The sequence below is a fragment of the Lutra lutra genome, chromosome 1 (assembly GCF_902655055.1).
Source record: "Lutra lutra chromosome 1, mLutLut1.2, whole genome shotgun sequence".
Classification (NCBI taxonomy): Eukaryota; Metazoa; Chordata; class Mammalia; order Carnivora; family Mustelidae; genus Lutra; species Lutra lutra.
The window spans coordinates 157550558-157571799 of NC_062278.1; the positions used below are offsets into that span (position 1 = coordinate 157550558).

Here is a 21242-nt window from a genome sequence, read left to right on the forward strand (position 1 = left end):
CTTACAAAACTGAGAAGGGAGAACTTAAAAATCACCAATAGTAAAGAAAAAAACAGGATATCCCAACATATCCTGCAGCCATTCAAAGGATAATAAAGAAATACCACTGATAACTTTTTATTCACAAGTCCAACAACTTAGAAGAAATGAGCCAATTCCTCAATGACCACAAAGGACCAAAACTCAGCAAAGATGGGACCCATCATCTGAATACTTTTTTAACTATAACAATGTCATAATAAAGGGCTCTAGGAATTATATTCATGTAAAAAGTAAAAAATAATGCTTCTGAAAATCCCTAGGCCAGACAGGGTCACTGGAGGTTTCTATCAAACATTTAATTCAGCACCATTTTTACAGAATTCCTTCCAAAAAACAGAAGAGGAGGGAACACTCTCCAACTGATTTTATGAGGCCATCAGTATTCTGATACCAAAACCAGGATTTATTCATCCCCACATGCCCACTTATGAAAGCATAAAGGACTTTACAAGCCCATTTTTGTGGCTTTTAGAACATGTGCAAGATTGTGGAGAGTGGAGAATAAAGCTACATATATTTCTTTTTTAGTTAAACTGAAAAGGGAATTTGGAGTTGGATATAAGATTCAAGACAAATTCTTTTATTTTTTTTTCTTTCTTTCTCTCTTTTCAATATGTGATCCGCACATAAATGTCTCAGCTGAACTCTTGTCATTTGCTGTTCGTGACAAGCTCTGCAAAGGAATATGAAAGTCTGTGGGGGGTCAGGAGCCCGAGTCCAGAGTCCCCCATTTGTTCTGCTATTAGTCAACGTGCATACTTAGATAATTAACTAGATGCTATCAGCCTCTGTGACATGGGCCTGCGGGCATAGTTTCCACGTGCTCGTTTCTCTAGATCAACCATGACAGTAAAGAAAGGCCACATTAGTAACTAGGTTTATGTGATTATGAGAAACTGATTAAGTGTGCAGGTTTAAAACCAGGCAAGTCTGGGTGCTCCTCCCAGTCTGATCAGCCCTGGCACACTGAGGGACTTATTTCTGAACAGGAGTACTCACAGCTACTATTTCCCATATAAATTTGTGGTAGGGATGAAATAATGCAATGTTTGAGAACACTTAACATAGCAACCAACCCCTTAGAGACCTAACTGATGGTGGCTATAATTACTACTAACAAGTTTGTGGCCTTAAAAATGTCTTTCGAGGCGCCCGGGTGGCTCAGTCTGTTAAGCGTCTGTCTGTGGCTCAGGTCATGCTGTCAAGGCCCTGGATGGAGCCCCATGTTGGACTCCCTGCTCAGCGGGGAGTCTGCTTCTCCCTCTCCTTCTGTCCTGCTCATGCTCACTCTCTCAAATAAATAAATAAAATCTTTAAAAACAAACAAACAGAAAAAAGTTCTTTAAACCAGAATAAAAAACCATAGCAACATAGGTATTAACTAAACACAATATGGTAACTGACTGCTAAGTAAACTGAAAAGATGATGAAAGGAAAGGCTTGCTCATGGCACTCCATTTCAGTATTTGACCCCGGGGAAAAACCCATTCCCATTGCAAGTGAGGTGGGACAACCTCACTTGTAATTCTTCCACGGCTGGAAGGATTTCAACACCACAGTCTTTTTAGCTCGAACCTGGTAACTACCTTTCTGTACAGCTTCAGGTCCTCAACAACTCTCTCATAAAGAAAATTATCTTCCTTCACTACTGGGGTTACCTGATGATGTTAAATTGACAACATATTTTTCCCCATTAGAGACACTTCTGTATTGACGGCTTTTACTTCCCTTGGATATGCAGCTTCAAAATTCAAATACCATGTTCAAATCTACCACTTAAGTCTTCCAACGTTCCTGAACATTAACGACCCTTGTTTATAATCCCCACCAGTGACGCTTCCTTCTAGAGGCTTAGCACCTCTATCACCTGTTGGCAGTGTCGAATACAAAAAATCACCAGGAGGAAGAATTTACATCCCCCTATTGGGCCTCAGGGTAATTCAAGTGGCCTATTTAGCCAATTGCAGACTATCCAATTTCCTTTATAAAAACCCAGTGTGTGTAGTTTTCAGGCCTAGGAAAGATGTCGTGACTTACAGAGGTTTCAATTTGGTCAAGAATGTGGGACAAAGAAGAAATATTTTCATGACCATTAAATAAAGATTAAGAACAATGCCAAGAAGCAAACTAGGATTAAACTTTCATTTGGTTATAACTGAGGCAAATTTGCTCCACACTAATGTCTAGCCCCGTGATGCAGGCCAGGAGAAGGTGGGAGAAGGTCTGGTCCCAGAGAGTCAGGATGTCACTGTGGGATGGGGCCGCCCACCCCTGGTCCTGAGGTCGCTTTACAGATAGAGAGGGCCTATCTTCCAGCTCCTCCAGGAACTGCAGCTCCCCTAAAGAACCACTGTGTCCCTTTGGGAAGTCCCTCTTAGTGTCACTAAACTCAGCAAATGCCCTCCTAGCTGTAGTTACATACTGTCATGGAGCCTTGGCATGAGCTGGATGGCCTGGATTTTGTTAGCCGAGGTGATTCTTAGTGAGGTCAGGGGACACTGTCTTCCCAAACCTTCAGTAAATTCAACACCATGGTGGAAACTGCATTGAGATTTTTCAGCTCATATTGGGTGTGGTGGTCTCAAAAGCTTAAAGGTCTCATGTATATGTCTATGCTGTCACTTCCAGGGGGATATCATTCACACATCATTTCCTTTTTCTCTTCTCCCCAGTCCCCACAGACCACCTCAACTCCACTCATCTCTTTGATACCTGAAGCACTTCTATTTTGGATATAATACTACTTTAAAATGTACCCTTCTAATGATGGTGTCATTACCTTGCCTTGGGGGTGGCATATCCATGGTGATGTGGGAGCATGAGACAAGTCAATGTCTGCAGGCTGCCATGGGATATAGTTGGGGCCAGTTAGGTCTCTGTGAGATGGGGAGAGGTTCTGCATCCCTAAATTCTCCCAAAATGTTTTTAAAAAGATGAAAAATATCACAGCGTTCTTGCTAATATTGAAATGCATCAATGAAGACAGTGGAGAGGGGTTATGGGGGAGACTGGGGCTTGTCCTAAGTCTCCATCTGTTGCCCAGTGAACGTATATATCCAACTGTCTCAGCCCTCACACAGATCTGGAGTTTTCAGGTTTTAGTAGGTTCCAGAATGTTTGTAACCACATGCCTTGCATAGGAACTATATACTCCAACACAGGTCTGAAATAACTCTTTAGGAAACTGTCAAATAATGGCAGTAAACTAAAATTTGGTCAATCAGTATCATTCGATAGCTGCATATTTCCTCTACAGGCATTGGTAACCAAAAGGGAAACTTCACAGTAGCCTCTGGACCAGTAGCTAGGAAATCATAAATTAACTCTCTGACAAACATTAGCAGGAGGAATGCAAGCAGTCCTTTAGTATATATCTAAACTGACAGCATAGCTACCACCACATGATAGAGATAATAACATTTTCCAACAATCAGAGAAAATATTATCAAACTCTTTAGTTAAAATAACTGATCACTTAAAACCCTTCTGTGTTGGGACCGCTGGGGGCTCAGTCAGGTAAGTGCCTGCCTTTGGATCAGGTCATGGTCTCAGGGTCCTGGGATCAGTTCTGCATCAGGCTGTCTGCTCAACAGGGAGTCTGCTTTTCCCTCTTCCCCCTTTTTTTTTTCCTCTTTCTCTCCCTCTCTCCAATAAAGAAATGAAATCTTTAAGAAAATAAAAAAATCAACTTTTCGTGTTTTTATTACTATAAAAATGTAAAATCAGTTCAGAGGTCAATGTGTATTTTCCCCCAAAACTATTACAGTGTTGAAACAAAAGAAGGTTTGGCTGGCAGTTATATATTTCTCTAATTTTTCTGCCACAGACTTTAAATAGGCCATGAGATGAACCAAAGGCCACATACCCATCTGCAGTACAGAGGAATTGAATCATTTCTCCAATCTGACACCCTAGTCTCAGGGTGTCCGTTCTTCGTGTAAACCCTTGGCCAGGACTTTTTGTCCACTAATAAAAATTGCACATCTCCCGTATATACCACATATCACGTACATATCACATATGCATATACATAGAATCAGCGTAGAACTCAGATCGCGGAACAGCCAATCAGGAGGCAGTGGGAGCACCGCTGTCACACACAACCTACTTACGGAAGGTGGGGTCCCCCAGGCGGGCAGTCTTCAGCATGGCAATGAGCCGTTTCCCCTGCAGAGTGGTCAGCAGGAAGGACACAAGCCTCTCCCTAGCACAAGTCACTCAGCCCTGCTGGGTTCCTGCTGCTCTCTGGGCACTGGCATGCCATTAGGAGTGTGACACAGTAGGGAAAGAGACCGGTTCACTGTGAGACCTGCTACTCACTCTCGTACAGTGTATCGGCCCCCCTTCCCACTGCACAGTGGCTGCCAAGCTCTGGGCGGGAGGCGTGTGGCCCTTGAGAAAGCGAGCCATGGAGTCAGAGTTGCACCGGGGACACGGGCTGCAGTGTCCGGGACCTTCTTCTAAAGACAGTACTTTTTAGGATGGTATGGAAACAACCTAATTTGGTCCCTTAGCCTTGGGAACAGGGGGAGGATTTTCTTCAGGTTGAAACAGGGTTGGGGGGGGGGAGGAAAAAAAGGGAAAGGTATGAACTAGGAAGATAAGGATGTGGTTGGCCCTCTGCTTTAAAAGAAATTAAGAAGATCCAAAAATAATTCATGGAGTCTGTATTGAGCATGCGTGTCTGGGGTGCTGGAGTGATGTGGGCTTCATCTTCTTGCACCTGTTACTTTTCCACACAGAGTTAATCCAACGCTCCATTATCTTGTGTGGGTAAGGGAAATGTGGCGATTGAAATAGCCAAGCTTGGATATTCATCCAAAGAGGACAGCAGAGAGATTTACATGCCAAAGTCCCTGGGTTAGAGGAGGACATGGGAAATAGACCACAAGTACCTGCTTGCTGTGCTGCCTGGGACATCTGTTGAGCCCTCTGAGCACTGTACTGAACGGAGGCCAGGGGCCGGTACTGCTGTGTGGTTGAGGTAGGGTACTGACCAGATGGATAGTAATACACGGACATCTGCGGAAGAAAGAGAAAAGCCACAGGGAGTGAGAAATGTATACGAAGCAACCTTTTTTTAAAATCCAAAATATGTATGGTCATCTCATGATGTACTGTGATCGTAGTAGACTGTAAAGTTGGCCAGCAAATGCTTCAACTGGGCCTATGTATGTGTTCATGCTACCTTTTTCATGGAGATGTGAAATCTATTCCCCAAGCCCTTGAATCTGGGCTGGTTCTGTGCCTCGCTTTGACCAATGCCATGGCCAAGCCAGATCCCTAAGACTTGCACATCCGCTCACACAGGAGGAACAGCCAGCTGCTGTCCAGCTGCAGAAAGAGGCCATGTGGAGAAGACAGGCACCCTGGGGGGCAGGCCATGCTGACATTCTAGGCATGGGAGTGAGGCCATCTTGGATTTCCAGCTCCAATCAAGCTGTCTGAGCCATAACCGTCTGAGGCAGAGCTGAACCACCCCAGCTGAGGCCTGCGTTAGTTGCTGACCTAGCCCTGAGCAACACAACGGTTGTTGTCTTAAAACACCGGATTTTGTGTCTTCAAAATGAAACAAGAGTGAATGAAACAGGGGTGCCTCGGAGGCTCAGGTGGTTAAGCATCTGACTTCAGCTCAAGTCATGATCAAGCGTCCTGGGATCAAGAGTCCCACATCCCTCAGCAGGGAACCAGCTTCTCCTTCTGCCTCTCCACCTCGCCCCCTTGTGCTCTCACTCCCTCTCTCGCTCTCTCTCAAAGAAACAAATAAATAAAATCTTTTAAAAAGGGGGGGGGGGGCGCCTGGGTGGCTCAGTGGATTAAAGACTCTGCCTTCGGTTCTGGTCATGATCTCAGGGTCCTGGGATCGAGCCCCACATCGGGCTCTCTGCTCAGCGGGGAGCCTGCTTCCCCCTCTCTATCTCTGCCTGCCTCTCTGCCTACTTGTGATCTCTGTCTGTCAAGTAAATAAATAAAAATCTTTAAAAAAAAAGGGGGGGCATGTAATAGTCATCTATAACAACAAAAAGTTTATGGTAGTTTAAAATATTACATATAACTTGAATTGTTCTTCTAATGGAAACACAAGTGAGATGTGAAAGCTGCTAATCGCTAACCTATAAGAAGCAGGGGTTGGAATTTCAAAATATCGTCAAGTCTATCAAAGCACTTGGCAGAGTGATTAGCACAGTGCCAGTATCCAAAAGAATTTATGTTCCATCTGACAGAAGGAAATATGTTTAAAATAATGTTTATGCCACCTACTGTCACTTTCTAATGACTAGGAATGATTGAAAATACTCTAATTACTTCCAACAAGATTCCAATCAAATGTCTTTTGATTTGAAAAGTCTTCCTTGCCTGCCTCAGTTCATTTATATTAAGGCTGCTCTCTTACTGATCTTGAATAATTTTTCATCTCCAGCCTTCTGACCATTCTTCTATCATCTTCTTGAAAGTGTAAATGGAGGTACACTAGGACCAGCCTACAAGTGCTATTCTCAAATACACAGAATAAAGTTACAAGCCACCTGTATTTGAGAACAGTGATTTTCATGAGTATTTCACTTTCTGATTTGATTATGTCAAATAAGAAACACTTTTTTATTTCAATCTTGCTATTGAAACACTTCTATCATGCTTTTCTGCGTTAGCATAACATAGGAACAAAAGATAACTTAGAGTGTGTTGAGCTACAATTTTGCAATTCCCTGAATTATTATGAATTCTACTTCTGACTGGCAATATATATATCCAAGGATAAGGTACTGAATGAGTCTTGAGAGAACACAGGTCAGTATTTGGCAACTAACTGATTGCACATTTTGTTTATGGTTATTTTTTTCTTCCTGTTTCTCCCTTTCTTTGTAAGGGAGTTTATAACAACAAAAACCCAAAGAATCCTAGTGTAATAATGGGTTTTAGTTACACTCTGGCAAATCATGAAGCTATTAAAGATTACTACCATTATACATTAGATGCTTCCTAAAATTAAGAACAACTATTTTATGGAATTTATTCATGAGCCTTTTATTTATTTCTATGTTCTTTAGGAAGAATAACAGTTTGTTCCTTTTGGAAAATCTGTGACTTGATTCAGTGAAAGCTCAGAAATATGTTACCCAGTCCTTGGTCTCTTCTCTCACATTCAATATGAAACACGAAATACCTTCAGGGATGAGGGACAGAGTTCAAACACTTCAAAATTTCCTGATGAACACTAATGGTTTGGATGAAAGCATAACCTCTTAAAGGAGAGTCTCAATTTTTAGCACTCAGTGGTCCTGTTTTGTTCTTGTTTTTTTCCCCCACTCTAACTTCTTTGACACCCTGCCAGGCTGTGCTAGAGGTTTGATAACCTTCATCCAGTACCTCTCGCAGGCAGAGCACTGGCCATCTCTTAGCAATTCCAGCTTCCAATCATGAAGCAAATGAGACATGGGCACTGGGCTCATCATCATCCTCCCCCAGAGAGGAAGGTGCTGAGTGGGGCTAGGAGGAGTCTTCAAAGGATCCAAATGCAAGGTTGGAAGGGAGAAAAGAGTAAGCATAACTCCCAAAAGGAGAAAATGTATACTTCCAAGTATGTATATTTTAAAACACAGAGAACCAAAATATGAGTGAGTAGGTTAGGAGAGGCAAGAAATAAATGAGAAAAAGAAGAAGCCATATTAAAAAATCTCTTTTCCCACCACTTTCTACAAGTCCATCTTTGCCTCATCCATGTTTCTTACTTCACCTTCTAGGGGGTGTTCAGAAGGCATACATGACATGGCAGACAAAATTGGCTTCACAGTTATTAAATAGGTTGACATTCTGCGTACATTTCATGCATTTCCATATGCCCATGGACTGTACCTCAAGTTCTTTTCCTTGTCCCATAGTTGAGTAATCAAGTTTTAAAATGTTTACTAAATTGAAACTCACAATGACTTTTATATATATGATATATCTTGTACCTAAGAAGTTCATGCATGGCCAGACTGACCATGAACCATGAATATCTGTTTGGTTTGGTTTTGTTTTTCTACTCTCCTTCCCTTCTATTTCTAAGTCTTTTGAAGAAGGGATGAAAGTGTTTCTGTTGCAGACACGCCAGGGGTTCTGAGTTGTCTTTGCTCCTGCAGCGCATTAATACTGAAATTCATTAATCAAGGAAGATTTTTTTTTAATTCCTTTAAAAAAACTTCTTCAATTAAATATTCTGCCAACTCTTTTCCTTGATAGCAGAAACGGGTAAGAATTCTGAGATGCAGTTTAGGACAAAAGAGCTACACTTTAATTAAACTTAAAGTATTTAATTTATTAACAAAATAATTAATATATTAATGAGGCCCTTTCTTCTGGAACTTAAAATTATTTTTTCACATCTCCTTAAATCCTACTGGTGAAGTGAGGCTGCAGAGAAGACAACTGAAGATGAACAATTAATTAATCATTCAAAGCAAAATGAACAACTGAATGAAAATCATTTCATGGTGAAGGGTTTTGCATGGCTTGAAAAGAAAATAATTTATTCAAGATGTTAAGGCAGTGAAACAAATAATACAGAGGTGACACCGTACTTTAAACAGCTCATCCAATGCAATATTTCTTAATTAGGATGGAATTTGCTTGGGATATGTGTGCCTTGAAAATGGACCAGAAAACGCCTCTGTGCATTTTACATCTTGACAGTAATCACTTGCAATATTCTGCAAGGGATACCCAGGAGAGCACCAGAGATGTTTGGTGGTGAACAGTAACAGATAATCAGTCTTTGAGAAGACAGTAAAAATCAGTGATCTGTGGTGTCTTACATGCTCAAGTCAATTAAATATGATTAATGACTACCTGTGAGAGCACGCAGGAGCTCTGCTTCCCCCTGGGGAGAGGAAAGGACAGTGGACGTCCACTTTAGCTTCTTCCTTTATATTCATAGAGGAGCTCCTGCCTGGGGCACCAGATTAGCTCCAGAAAATGCTTAAGGAAAGAATACACTTCCAGAGCAGTAGCAGAGGAGAGCTGAAAGTCCCCCAGGGGCCAGCTCTCTTCTTCCTTCCTACTTTCCCTTTCTAGGGCTTCCAGTGAGGGAGGGAGTGCTCTCCTGTGTGGCTCCCATACCAGGAGCCTGGAAAATGGGACCTCCCCCACTGTATCATGGGAAGCTGGGTCTGCTTCATTACACGTCCTTTCTGAGCCCCCATGGCTTTTCACAATGGCTGAGTAGGACAGATCAGGTTCTGTAGGTGGGGGATATCAGTATGGACCAGAAAGAGCCACCCAGGTTGACCTGGTGATAACTCGGTGGAAATGTTGATGTCAGGATGCCCAACGAATAAGCTATAGGTCACAGATGTGAGGACAAAGCACACTCACCTGAGCAGGTGGAGGCTGTTGAACAAATCCCTGTGGAGAGGGAGGGGGCTGGAGGACTTGCTGGGAGATGGGAGGTCCAGAGCCTGAGAACCCCCCTGTAGGGAGCTGCTGGCCTGTAGAGGCAATGACGTAGCTCGGCTGTTGGGTTGGCTGTGCCATGAGGGACGGCGGGTAGACGGGACCAGGTGGGGGCTCCGGAGTCTCTCCTGAGGACTGCCGGCTCAGATTCATCTGGGTGAACTGTGTCGTCACGTCGTCTCTCTACACAGAAACAAAGAGGAAATTGGCAAGAGCAGCCTAGTCATGGGAGAGACACACAGGGGCAGGCACAGGCCACATGCTCATCACTGTGGGCAAAGGAGGGCATACAGATTGCAAACAATAACAGAAAGGAATTCTCTGTCCAGAACAATAAGAGAACATAACAAGGGAAACAGATTTTAATCCTCAGGAGGATGGGAGCTGGTAAACAACTTGACCAAATCTCCCTCTTTCAATAGAAACAAATAATTATATTTTTCACTAAGGGTTCGAGCTCCTCGGGAGGGTGCTGAGGCAAGGAAGGCTTGGTGCCCTTGGTCCTGAAAGGTCAGTGGGACTTCCCAGAAGTCTCTGCCTTCTGGAGAGAGGCAGAAGGGTTGTATCACCATCACCCATGGCTGTGGCAGTGAGGGAACCATCATGGTGTCATACATATTGGAGAGTATTTTTCACTGGCCTGGCCTGAAATTTAGGGACAATGTTCCTTCTCGTTGTCCAACAGGGCCTAATACATTAAGGGAAGAGGAAGGGAGAGTGGGGGCTTGTGGAGCTTGGGGAACCCCCCCCACCTCAGTAGCACAGAGTGACAACCACCTCAACTGACTTCCAGCTGTTTCCCAAGCCATCACACCAAGTTCATGTGTCTCTCTGTTTCTAACTTCTAACTCCCAGGGCATTCAATCCCTGTTCAGTCAGTAAATTCTTAAAATGGTACCCGATTGCAGAAGCAGCAAACATGGGACAGATGACAGAATGGAAACCATTATTTTGGAGAGGGGTTGCAGTGTTCTGGAATGAGACCCTCACTCAACGCCCCTTTACAGTCAGCCCAGGGCACCCATCCAGCATCACAAAGCTCTGCACGGGAAGGTAATAAAACTGGTGGACATGCTCTCCCAGGGGAAAGGTCGCACACATGAAATACGGTACCATGGGGAACTGCTGCGTTGCAGACACAGGCAGGAGATGCTGGGGAGGAAAAGAGACCGCTGGGTATTGCACGGACTGGGAGGAAGCTTGCAGCCCCTGCACCGACTGGAGGAAAGAAAAAGCTGGTCAAGTAACAGGGAAGCACTGGGAGCAGAAATCCCACAGGAAGTCCAGCTTATCAGAAGCAGACTACCTACACCACCCTACAGGTTGCCTCGGCTCAGTGCACTCCAGAGCCACCAACGGAAAGTCAATGCCAAGCAAAGCACAGCCAGCCAGCCTTGCAGGAGGCATGTTTGCTCAGAGTCAACACTGCCTTCAGAAGTCACTGCAATAATTTTGATGTCATTATTGTTAGTCAAATCCACTGGATCTAAAGATATTGACCAGGGACTGAAGGTAAGGGAAAAAATTACAAACGAGGTTCAGTCTGGCAACCTACTCGGAACACTACAGCTTTCTGTGGCTATTTCCGTGTGTTGCTCTAGGAAGGGAAGATCATTCTACATCTCTTGAAGAAGAGGCAGGCCACCTCGGAAGGAACTGAATTCTGTCCATCCGATTGATAAAGCATTCAGTACTACCCCTTTGTGGACAGGAGCACTCGGTCTGTGTTGGGAATGAGTGATCAAGATGAAAGGAACGCCTCGCTGAGGTTATGGGTTCGGTCTCCAAGACAGGCTCCGTGATGCCTAAGAATAGCATCTAGACCTAAGAGAAAACTTGGCATTCATTTTCCCCAGAGCAGTGTGCTCACCACGCAAGTTGCTGGGTGGGGTCTTCGTGTCTATCTAAACTGAAGGATCCAGATGAAATCTTACCAACCTGCTCTCAAGGGCTCTGGGGCTGCCAGGTCTTATTTATGAGTGGGTAGAAGTGGCCCCAATGAAAAAATGTCACCTTTTGCTTAGGCGCCACTTTCCGTTCTGAGGACTTTGCAGCCCCTGTCTTGGAACACCTCCCCTCCCCGCCTTCCCACCAGCTCCTACCTGAGTGACCAGAGGGCCTGCGATATGAGGCTGCGGTGGCTGCACCTGCTGCTGGGGCTGAGGAGAAGGCTGTTGTGGCGGTGGTTGCTGGGACGGCGCCATCATCGCCCCTCGCAGGGGCTGCTGGCTGGTGGGGGGGTTGTATATTGCAGGGGTTCCGTCGGGATTCACAAAGGGCTGGCCTGCAATGGAATCGCAGCTGGGTTCAAGTGAGCTTCTCAGTCTCTGCTTTAGCAGAAAAAACCACACTGATAGATACGCAATAAGTAACCTGAGGTAAAGGGGCAGGGTGGTGGAGATCTAGGACACCAGAACCTTCGCTGTCATGAAGGCTTTCCCGTTGATGACCTATCCGGCTAAGCTAGCTAACGGTGTGAGCCCAGAGCAGTTTAAGAAGCAACAAATAAACCCACTGCCTTCAGAGAGATTTGCTAAAGCCAAGCGCATCTGTGTACAGTGATGACCAGTGGAGAAGCCTGTGGAGAAGCAATCTTCGCGAAGCCGCGTGTTTGCTGCTCGCACCTCACTGTTATCAGCAAGCTAGCATACACTGGGAGATAGGGCTGCTTCCCCTTTACAGAATTCCGGCTACACTGGGTTACACGTTATTTACCAATACATTTGCTTTGCTTCCACCAGCCTTGTCATCAGCTCAGAATGGTGATCAGTTCAACCGATAGATACACAACAGAACCGATCACATCCACACCCTCGCTTCTCTAGACAGACACGGCAAGGAGCACGCAGGGGTTCTGGTTTTAAAGATGATGCATAATAAAAGCTTCACAGCATCATCTCCTGATGGTGAAGCAAATATACAGTGTTTTGCCTTTTGAAATAATGGCACGGCTCACTACTATTATTACTATTATTTGAGGAGTATTTTATGGTTTGCAAAATGGTATCATTGGATCCCCAGCATGACTCTGGCAGGAAGGACGGTATCATCTTCCTGTGTTGTAGGGGAAACAATGAAGGCCCACCAGAAAGGTTACAGGAAAAAAGGAGCAGAAGGAGGCCCAGAGGGAAGAGAGGGAAAGAGGAGGGAAAAGTAGGGAGAACCAATCAAGGTCCGGTGTGGCAAGCAGGGGGACAGGCGCCTTACACACACTTTCTCTGCTCTTCCAATGACCCCACAAACAAGTAATCTCATTCCACTTTAGAGACAAAAGGATTAGGGCCCTCATGGACCAATCAACTCACTCAGAAAGGCCAAAGCAGCATGCGAGAGTCAGGGAATGGCCCTGGTCAGAATGAGTCCCTTCATTTCCCATCACACCAAGTAACTTCAGTGCAGTACCCAAATTTACATAATGTGTGCATGCTAAATGAGGGGATGATGACAAAAATCCAATCATAATCACAAATCATTAACACGTGAGAAGTCAGGAGGGGTGGGGGCCATGATTTAAGGTGGAATCACACCCAGGCCTGGCAGGTAAAGCACACAAAAAATCAGAATGTTCTGATTCGCATTCAGGGGATGTCAGAGGCGGCTTGCTAAATTCCTCTCAAGCACATAGTTGAAAGCCTCCCCTTACATAGTTTGGGTATTTGGGGGTCGCAAGAACACTGTTATCCAGCATAGGCAGCATGGGATGGCTGAGGAATGCAGCCCTTTTCATTAATAATATATATGAAAAATAACAGAAGACCATCAGTGATGTGAGGAAAATTAGCAACAAAACAGAACAAGTCAGAGAGTGAAAAAAAAAAAAAAACTGACCCAAGTGAAACAGCATTCTAGTGGGAAAGAAATATGTGCTATCCAACAAGAACAGACTGCTATAAAACGGGGGATAATTAGCTAATATACACCGAGTGAAAGAAACCAGTCCCCAAAGGGGGCTATTAGGGAAATGTGCAACTGCATTTCTAATACGTTCAAGGTCAGGCAGAACTTAATGGTAATGGAAGTCAGAGGAGTGGGACCACTCAGAGGGGCAAGAGGGAGAGTCCCGGGAGACTAGTCATGCCCTGTGTCTCCTTCCAGGTAGTTTTTGCACAGGTGTTCACACATTCAAATACCTGCCAAGGCTATAGGCCGAGCACGTGGGTTTTACAAAATAGGGTGAGAAAATATTTTAGAGTCAGTTTGGAAGGCAAACAGTGGGGTTGTGGCTCCCAGGACTTGATTTCAGCCCCATCAGGAACTGAAATGGGAGCTTAGTGTGCCTATATACACAAATACACTTGTATGTGTGCAACGTGAAACCCTTAAATGCTTCATATTCATGAACTAAGGAAGTTCTGACAACAGTTTCATAACCAATCACAATGGGCCATGATGGAAAAAGTAAATGTGCCAGAATTATAGTCACAGAACAATGACTAAATTTAGAGGTATTTAAAAAAAAAATGTTAATGTTCTTCATAGGCACTTGTTTTCCTATCACTGTCATTTAATTTTAGCTACATTTGTTTTAAATACTTTTTTATTTTTTCCCAAAAATAACTTTCTTCTGGATTTAAAATCTGCAACCTATTTTTTTTTTCTCCCCAAAGCCTCAATTTGGGAAAGAATGAAAAGAAATGGATCAATTTCCAAAACTCTATCAGCCCATTTAATGTTCTAATTCTTAGCCCCGCTCCCCCCACTTTTTTTTTGTATTACAAAAAGAGGAAAATTTTAGATACCTAGCATTTAAAAAAATCTTCACAGCAACTTCATAAGAAATCATTTCAAAATCAGTCTCATTCTGTGTTCACACACACACACACACACACACACACACACAGATGGAAAAAATAAAATGATCTTTACTATATTTTCTATGACTTCCAATTTACCCCAGTGAGAAGTAAGGTAGCATGAAAAACGAACCATAAATAAGGTAAAAAACATAACCACAAATTATTCAGATGTCCTTTTTGATAAATTTGAGATCCTCTGTGTGAAATATTACTAATGTGCTATGAACAAGGCAAAAGAAACGTTTCCGAATAATCGCATATGAAAAGTACTCAGAAGTCCCTTGAGTAGAAAGAGATGGCAGGTTCTTCTGGAAGAGAAGAGAGAGAAGAGAAGACTGCTTTTAAGCTCACAAATGAGAAGCGGAAAGACGCGAGAGAATGAAACAAGTAAGATGGCCGCCAGGGAAGGGAAGAGACACCATTTCCTAAGAGAGTTAGGACAGGCAACTGTTGGTTTTCAAGTCAGGCAACAATGGCCTCTCTGGATGCTGCCATTTCTGCCAATCCAGATGCAATTACAACTGGATACAGGCAATTAGTTTGAATGACAGCTGCTGAAGACCGAAGGGGAAAGAAAGACTGTTGGCCCCTAGGACCATCCAGCTTAGAACAGGTTTTTGTGTCCAGAACTGTGAGAGCCTGCCCAGCAGGCGCTGCATGTGTGTTGGCACCTGTAAAGGGTGCAGACAAGCAGGGCTGCCACGAACTGGCCAAGTGCTCATTCCCCTCACTACATGGCTTTAGGTGGAATACTTCCCCACTCTCCACATCAGCATGAATAATGTGCACTCGATATTATTTTCTAAAGGCTTTATTTGTTTGAGAGAGAGAGAGAGCAAGCAGGAGGAGCAGAGGGAGGGGGGAGTCTTAAGTAGACTCCCCGCTGAGGGCAGAGCTCAATGTGTGGTTTGATCTTAGGACCCTGAGATCACAACCTGAGCAGAAACCAAGAGTTGGATGCTTAAGGTACTGTACCACCCAGGCATCTCATGCAGTGGATATTTCTGCACTATTATATAATTACTGAGCCCTGCAAGAGGACTAAGACTTGGTTATCCATTCTGAGGATGCAAAACAAAAACAAACCCGAAAAACCTGAGTCTGATCCCTCCCCACAAAGAGCTTATGAATACGCCTGTAATGAGGAAATGAACCCAAGGGTAATTCAAATTAAAAGCAAAGTAATCAAATGCTCTTGGTCTCTAACACCAAAACATTTCTGCCATGAATTTGGCAGAAGGGAATTTATTTAAAGAGATAGAGCAAGAAGAAAAAGAGGTTTTCCTTTCCTTGTGCTCAGAAGATGATCAGTGAAATCATAAGGGTGCTGCTGATTATGGGCAGACAAAGGTTAATTCAGATCTCACAAAGACACGTTGACAGATACGTCACACACAAAAACTTTATGGCACATTTAAGAAGGAGGTGGAAGCGGTTTGGATAAATAGGTGCTGGCAAGCCCATGAGAAATACCAAGTGCAGTGTTAGGAGAACCCATCAGCAACATTTGAAAGAGATGAGCCCTAAAAAAGCTGCTCAGACCAAAGTCCCAGCCGATGGCATGCCTTTACATCACACACTCGTGAATTTGCACCAGATGAAGGCAAAGCAAAATGGCAAAACAACAGATAGGGGGATTAATGAGTACTTGGGGGATGTTCATGCCTATTGGCATCTCTGGATAGCTCTGAATTGAAAGAAAATAGCCAAACAAAGATGAGCTTTCTGCTAAAAATTTCCAAAAGGAGACCAAGTCCAAGACAGCAGGAAGAAGATCAAACTCAAGTGTCAAACCCAGGCTTGCCTTGTGAGGATGAGTACATTATACGGGGATAACGTTGAGCCCTCTGCAGTGGCTCACTCCTCCAGATGCCTGAAAAGCAAAGAAAGGATAGGCCAGAGGTCCTGAGTTAGAAACAGACTGGCTGAGAGCTGAGTCTAAGGCTAGACAAAGTAAAAGGTTGTGATTGCATTTGGGGAACTGGGGGAATATATGTGGATGGGTTGGTTTCAGGACACCAAACATTCGGTACTTAGGGAGAGCCAAGTCAATTGTGCTGACAAAGGAAGTTTCATTTTGTTTCATTTGGTAGATAGACATGACTGGCAGGCACCTTGGTGTTCTCAACTTATTGCTTGTCTTCTGCCTGCTTAAGACAGATACTTTATGAAAAAACAGAAAAAAACCCAAAATCAGACCTATAAATACAGAGAACAAACTGGTGATTGCCAGAGGGAAGGGGGATGAAGAGATGGGCAAAATGGGAGAAGAAGAATGGGAGGCACAGGCTTCCAGCTACAGAATGAATAAGTCATGGGAATAAAAGACACAGCAAAGGGAATATAGTCAATGACACTGTACTAGCGCTGTATGGTGACAGATGGCAGCTACACTGTGGTGAGCAGAGCGTAACACACAGAGAAGTTGAATCACTACGTTGCACACCTAAAACTAATGTAACATTGTGTATCAACTATACTCAAATTAAAAAAAAAATTAAAAGGCAGGTATTTTATCATAGTTTCAGACCTGGACCACATTCTCAAATATGTTAGATTAAAAAACAAAAACAAAAACAAAAACAAAAAACCCTGTTCTATTATGCGCATCAACATATAATGAGTAGTAGATACCATTTCAGTACTCTGTAATTACTGAGCACAGTGTCTAAGACTACTTTGTTATCCACTCGAGTGAAATTAGCCAAGGATGGCTCCTTCCCACAATGAACTCATAAATGAGCTGGTAACAGGGAAATGAATCCAAGGGCTATTCACACAAGAAGGAGAGTAGTCATATGCTGTTGGCTCCTAACACCGAAGAATTTCTGCCACATATTTAGGGAAGGGGAGATGTGGATTTCAGGAGTTCATAACCATGACAGAGAAAGATGAGTTCCAGTCCAAAGGTGGCAAATTTCTGGTTTCAGTAGCAGAGTCATAAGAGATTAGATAGATAGATGGATGGATAGATAGACAGACAGACATGCACACATGCACCCCATAGATAGACACATACACATATATGTATACATGATACATGATGGGATCTGTACACACATACACCCACATGCGTATTTTCATTTTACAAAAATAAACATATTCTAGGAAAGAAGAAACATCATTCACCTTCCATCCCACCACTCAACCACGGTATAAAATATATCAATATATTTTCCTTTTGGTCTTGGGATATTTTAATGGCAGGCATTTGTCAGATCACAGAAGTGTGTACAGAGAAGCTGCCCAACAGTGTTATTAGACCCATTCCCTCAGTTAGGATCCTTTTTCAAAGGAGATATTTTGATAACAGCTCTAAATGACTGGATCCAATGAATAAGAATTGGGACTTGGCACCAGAAAGCACTTTTTTTCTTTTTCTACAAGTGAGATTACACATGATAATATACACATAACACATGCACAACCATTATATCATTACAAATAATATTTCTTCATTATACCCTAAAAAATACTCTGTTGAGCTTTTTTGAAACACAGCAATTTTGCTTAAAACAAATGACTCAAAACTAATGCCTGTGTGTGCTCTTGTCTGCAAGCTCTCCGTCTCAATTAAAAATGAAGGGATTTAAGCCAACAGCATCAGACCATACTTCGATCAGTGCCCAGAGTAATGACTATAATCCTGGTTTTCTTTTAATTTCCTTTTAGTGCTTACAATGATCCAAATAAAATAAAAGCAATCTGATATTCTCCTTAGAAGTATCTATTCTGAAAGCTTTCAAATGGTTTTCAATAAAATGATTATGCCTTCTTTTCCCTCAAGCTTATGGCATTTTCAAAATGTCTCAATCAAACACCATGCCTTGAGATTGTGCCATATGTTTTCATGAAAATGTGGCAATTATTCAAGTAACTATTTTACTATCATTCTCATGTTTCTCTGAATTTCCTAATTACTAGTAGTGCTATATACGTGAAAAGATTGAGTCAGATTGCTTTTATGAGATTCTCATTCACTTTTCCTTTCTAAGTTTAGCTAATCACGGAAATACTCTGGAATCATCGAAACCAAACTCAGACATATTCAGAGACAATTCAATTTTTTTTTTTCCAATTACTTATAAAGGCTTCCAAAGAGGCGACTAGTCAATGTCAAGCTTTCTAACCCAGGGTTTCCCAGCCATGGCACTACTGATATTTTAGGCTAGATAATTCTCTGTTGGAAGGGGCTGTCCCACACATTGTTAAATGTTTAGCTGCATCTCTGACCTCTAACTTCTTAAATGCCAGTAGCAGCCCCTTTCTCCCTCAGTCATAATAATCAAAATGTTGGTAGATATTGAGAAATGGCCTTGAAGGCTTGGGCATAATTGCCCCTGGTGGAAAAGTTTCCCCCAAGAGGCACATGCTTGTTAGTCTATTTGCCCAATGCTCTTCGGAATCGGTGTGGAAATTCACTGACCACTAGAGAAGTTAAAAAATAAAGAACCATTGATCATGGGGGGAAAAAAATGATCATCATGAAGTTACCAATTTTCCAAACCTCACCAAAACCAGTCTAGTTGTAGGGTCACTAACATACATAAGAATTAGCTCCCTGTGTCCTATTTTTCACTGCTATTCCTTATTCCCCAGGGGTAGAACTGGGTGAAGTTCTAACACAAGAGCACAACTTCTAGAGGTAAGACTCTGCTATGTGTCCCAACTGATATCTCAAGTTCATGAAGTATTTTGGATGCAAAAACACTTTTGACATAATAAGAAGCTATCCTGATATTTAGTCTGTGAAACGCAATATTCTGCCAAATACAACACAGTATTTCCCAGATCATCATTTTATGGTTACTGATCTTAGCTCCCAGGTATACCTGAGACACACTATGGTCAACACAAAAAGGATAGAGGGAAAAGTGGACATTTCTGGGAAGAATCCGTATTTACAACCACATATCAATATTGATATCAATATACAGAAAAGATTACAACTATAGATCTGTTCTTCCTAAACTAAGACCCTACCCAATGGTTCATGCACATAGCTCTTCTGCTCAGGAATTTTAAGAAAACTTTCTGACGAGTTTATAAGCGCAAACACAAAAACATTACTCTGATCTTGAGTCCTTGCCATAGCAGCGGTAAGGAACTAACCTGTGTGCGGATTGAGAAGGATGCTTCCGGGCGGGATGCCTGTCGCAGCTTCGAGGGGAAGGAGGATGTAGCTGGTGCTGGGGGCTGGCTGGCCCCCTGCTCCACTCTCAGGATAGGGCACACAGCTGGGAGAGCCAGCGGCCACGCCCGCAGCCAGGGGCGCACTCTGCAGGGGTGCGTGGGTGCGGGGCAGAGACCCCGAGGAGCCTGTGCTGCTGTTAGACTCGGAGCCTGACACAGAGAAAAGGATCAGAAAATCATCCAACACAGACAGCTCCGGATCTAAATGCTTAGTTTACATAATCCATCCTTAAAGCATGCAGTGAGTGCCTCAGGACTAGAGCAACATTTGGGGCTCACATTTTATTGAGATATCTGCTACATGTTTTTCAGATGTGTCGATTTCCTAGGAAAAGAGAAGTTAAGAATGAGCACTTTCTTTCATCCTCTCACAAGTCCCTAGGGTAGCACATCCGTAAAGGGTTCCCTAAAGCTGTGGACTCCATGCCCGGAGACGCCCATCACCCTGAGTCATTAAAGCCAGAGGGCTGTCTTACTGGAGTTAGGAGAAAATGCCAGGTGGATATTAAAATGATGGCAGTTTAAGAAGGAGTCCTAGAATGTGCTGATCATGCCCTTGGGTCTAAGGAACATCCATAAAGCTGCATTTTGAAGGGGGATGGCCAGAAATAATCTTTCCCCCCTAGATGTGAATAGAAGAACTGGATCACTCCTACGGAGAGTCCTTAAGGTGAGTATGTCACTTAGTGACAGAAATCTTACTAATATGCCCAAGGGGCAGGCCAAGAAGGGCTTGGCCTTCATGAGAACACCGGATCATCCTTTAGATGGCACAGAAGGGTAAAATCATGGAGAGATTTGTGGACTCTGTGTTTTGCAAATGTGTAGGTAACTGGATTCCAAGGTGGACTCTATCCCAAACATCTCCCTTCCTCTCCACTGCGATATCCCACATCCATTAGGCACAACCTGCCCTTCACCACAGCCAGAGCCAAGGAGCTCTAGTTCCCTTGACCAGCACTGAATATTAACCAGAACACTGGAGACAAAATGCACCAAGCCCCATTTCTATATCAGTGAATTCTAACTAGCAGATGATTTGAATGACATCATAGGTTGTGAGAGCATAGTACAGGGAATTTAAAAAATTACTTATTAGCCCACAACTATCAATTTATGTCCTTAAAGATGAATTCCTCTGGGTGGTTAAAGAGAAACCTTATATAAGGAAGAGTTAACATTGTTTCAAGATTTTAAAATGTGCCCTTGAGTTAAACTGGAAACCTCTAAAAATAAGTGGTAGGCATACAGCATGTAATTGGGGAGAAGAAGGGCCATCAGAGAGAGTTTGGAGGAGGACATTGTTTTCAAAAGGGAAGGCAGTGATATTTATTGAGCACTTAGTATGTGTGAGCACCTGGGCACACTGGAATAATAAGTACTATTACTGGCTGTGTAGATAGGGAAGCTGAAGGATAGAGAAGTTCAATGCCTAAAGTCGACTCATAAAGCTAATGATAGAGCAGAGTGTGATCTAGGCACACTGATCTAGCTTTACTTGTGACTCAACACTACCTCCTAAAAGCAAGCGTATGCATATGTCAGGGACTACCACCAGTCATTTGGGAATCTTCTCTTCTTCCCCCCATGACTTGATTATTAATAATAATAAAGTTATAGGTTAATTCAGGATGCACCATCTAACTGGTTTCGAATGCTGATGGATTCTGAGTAATGTATGGGGAAAAATAAAGACCCTAAAAGATCTGAAAATGCCAAGACTAGTTTTGAGAGGGCATCACTGGCATGGTACCTGGGACATCACAGCCCCAGAGCAAT

At 43.2% G+C, this 21242-nt stretch overlaps 1 protein-coding gene across 22 annotated transcripts in view; it reads right to left on the reverse strand.

Moving 5' to 3' along the window:
* The window catches only part of ARPP21 (cAMP regulated phosphoprotein 21), a 154032-nt gene that overhangs the window by 45001 nt on the left and 87789 nt on the right, over positions 1-21242 (reverse strand). For 19 of the 22 annotated variants that reach the window (XM_047741205.1, XM_047741282.1, XM_047741265.1 and 16 more), the window contains 5 exons: positions 19383-19613; positions 11577-11758; positions 10588-10692; positions 9397-9657; positions 4938-5064 (listed from right to left, as the gene is read on the reverse strand). In XM_047741205.1, coding sequence (XP_047597161.1) covers positions 4938-5064; positions 9397-9657; positions 10588-10692; positions 11577-11758; positions 19383-19613 — 906 coding nt within the window. The remainder of the gene's footprint in view (positions 1-4937; positions 5065-9396; positions 9658-10587; positions 10693-11576; positions 11759-19382; positions 19614-21242) is intronic. The other 3 variants (XM_047741336.1, XM_047741354.1, XM_047741301.1) reach the window with 2 other exon arrangements.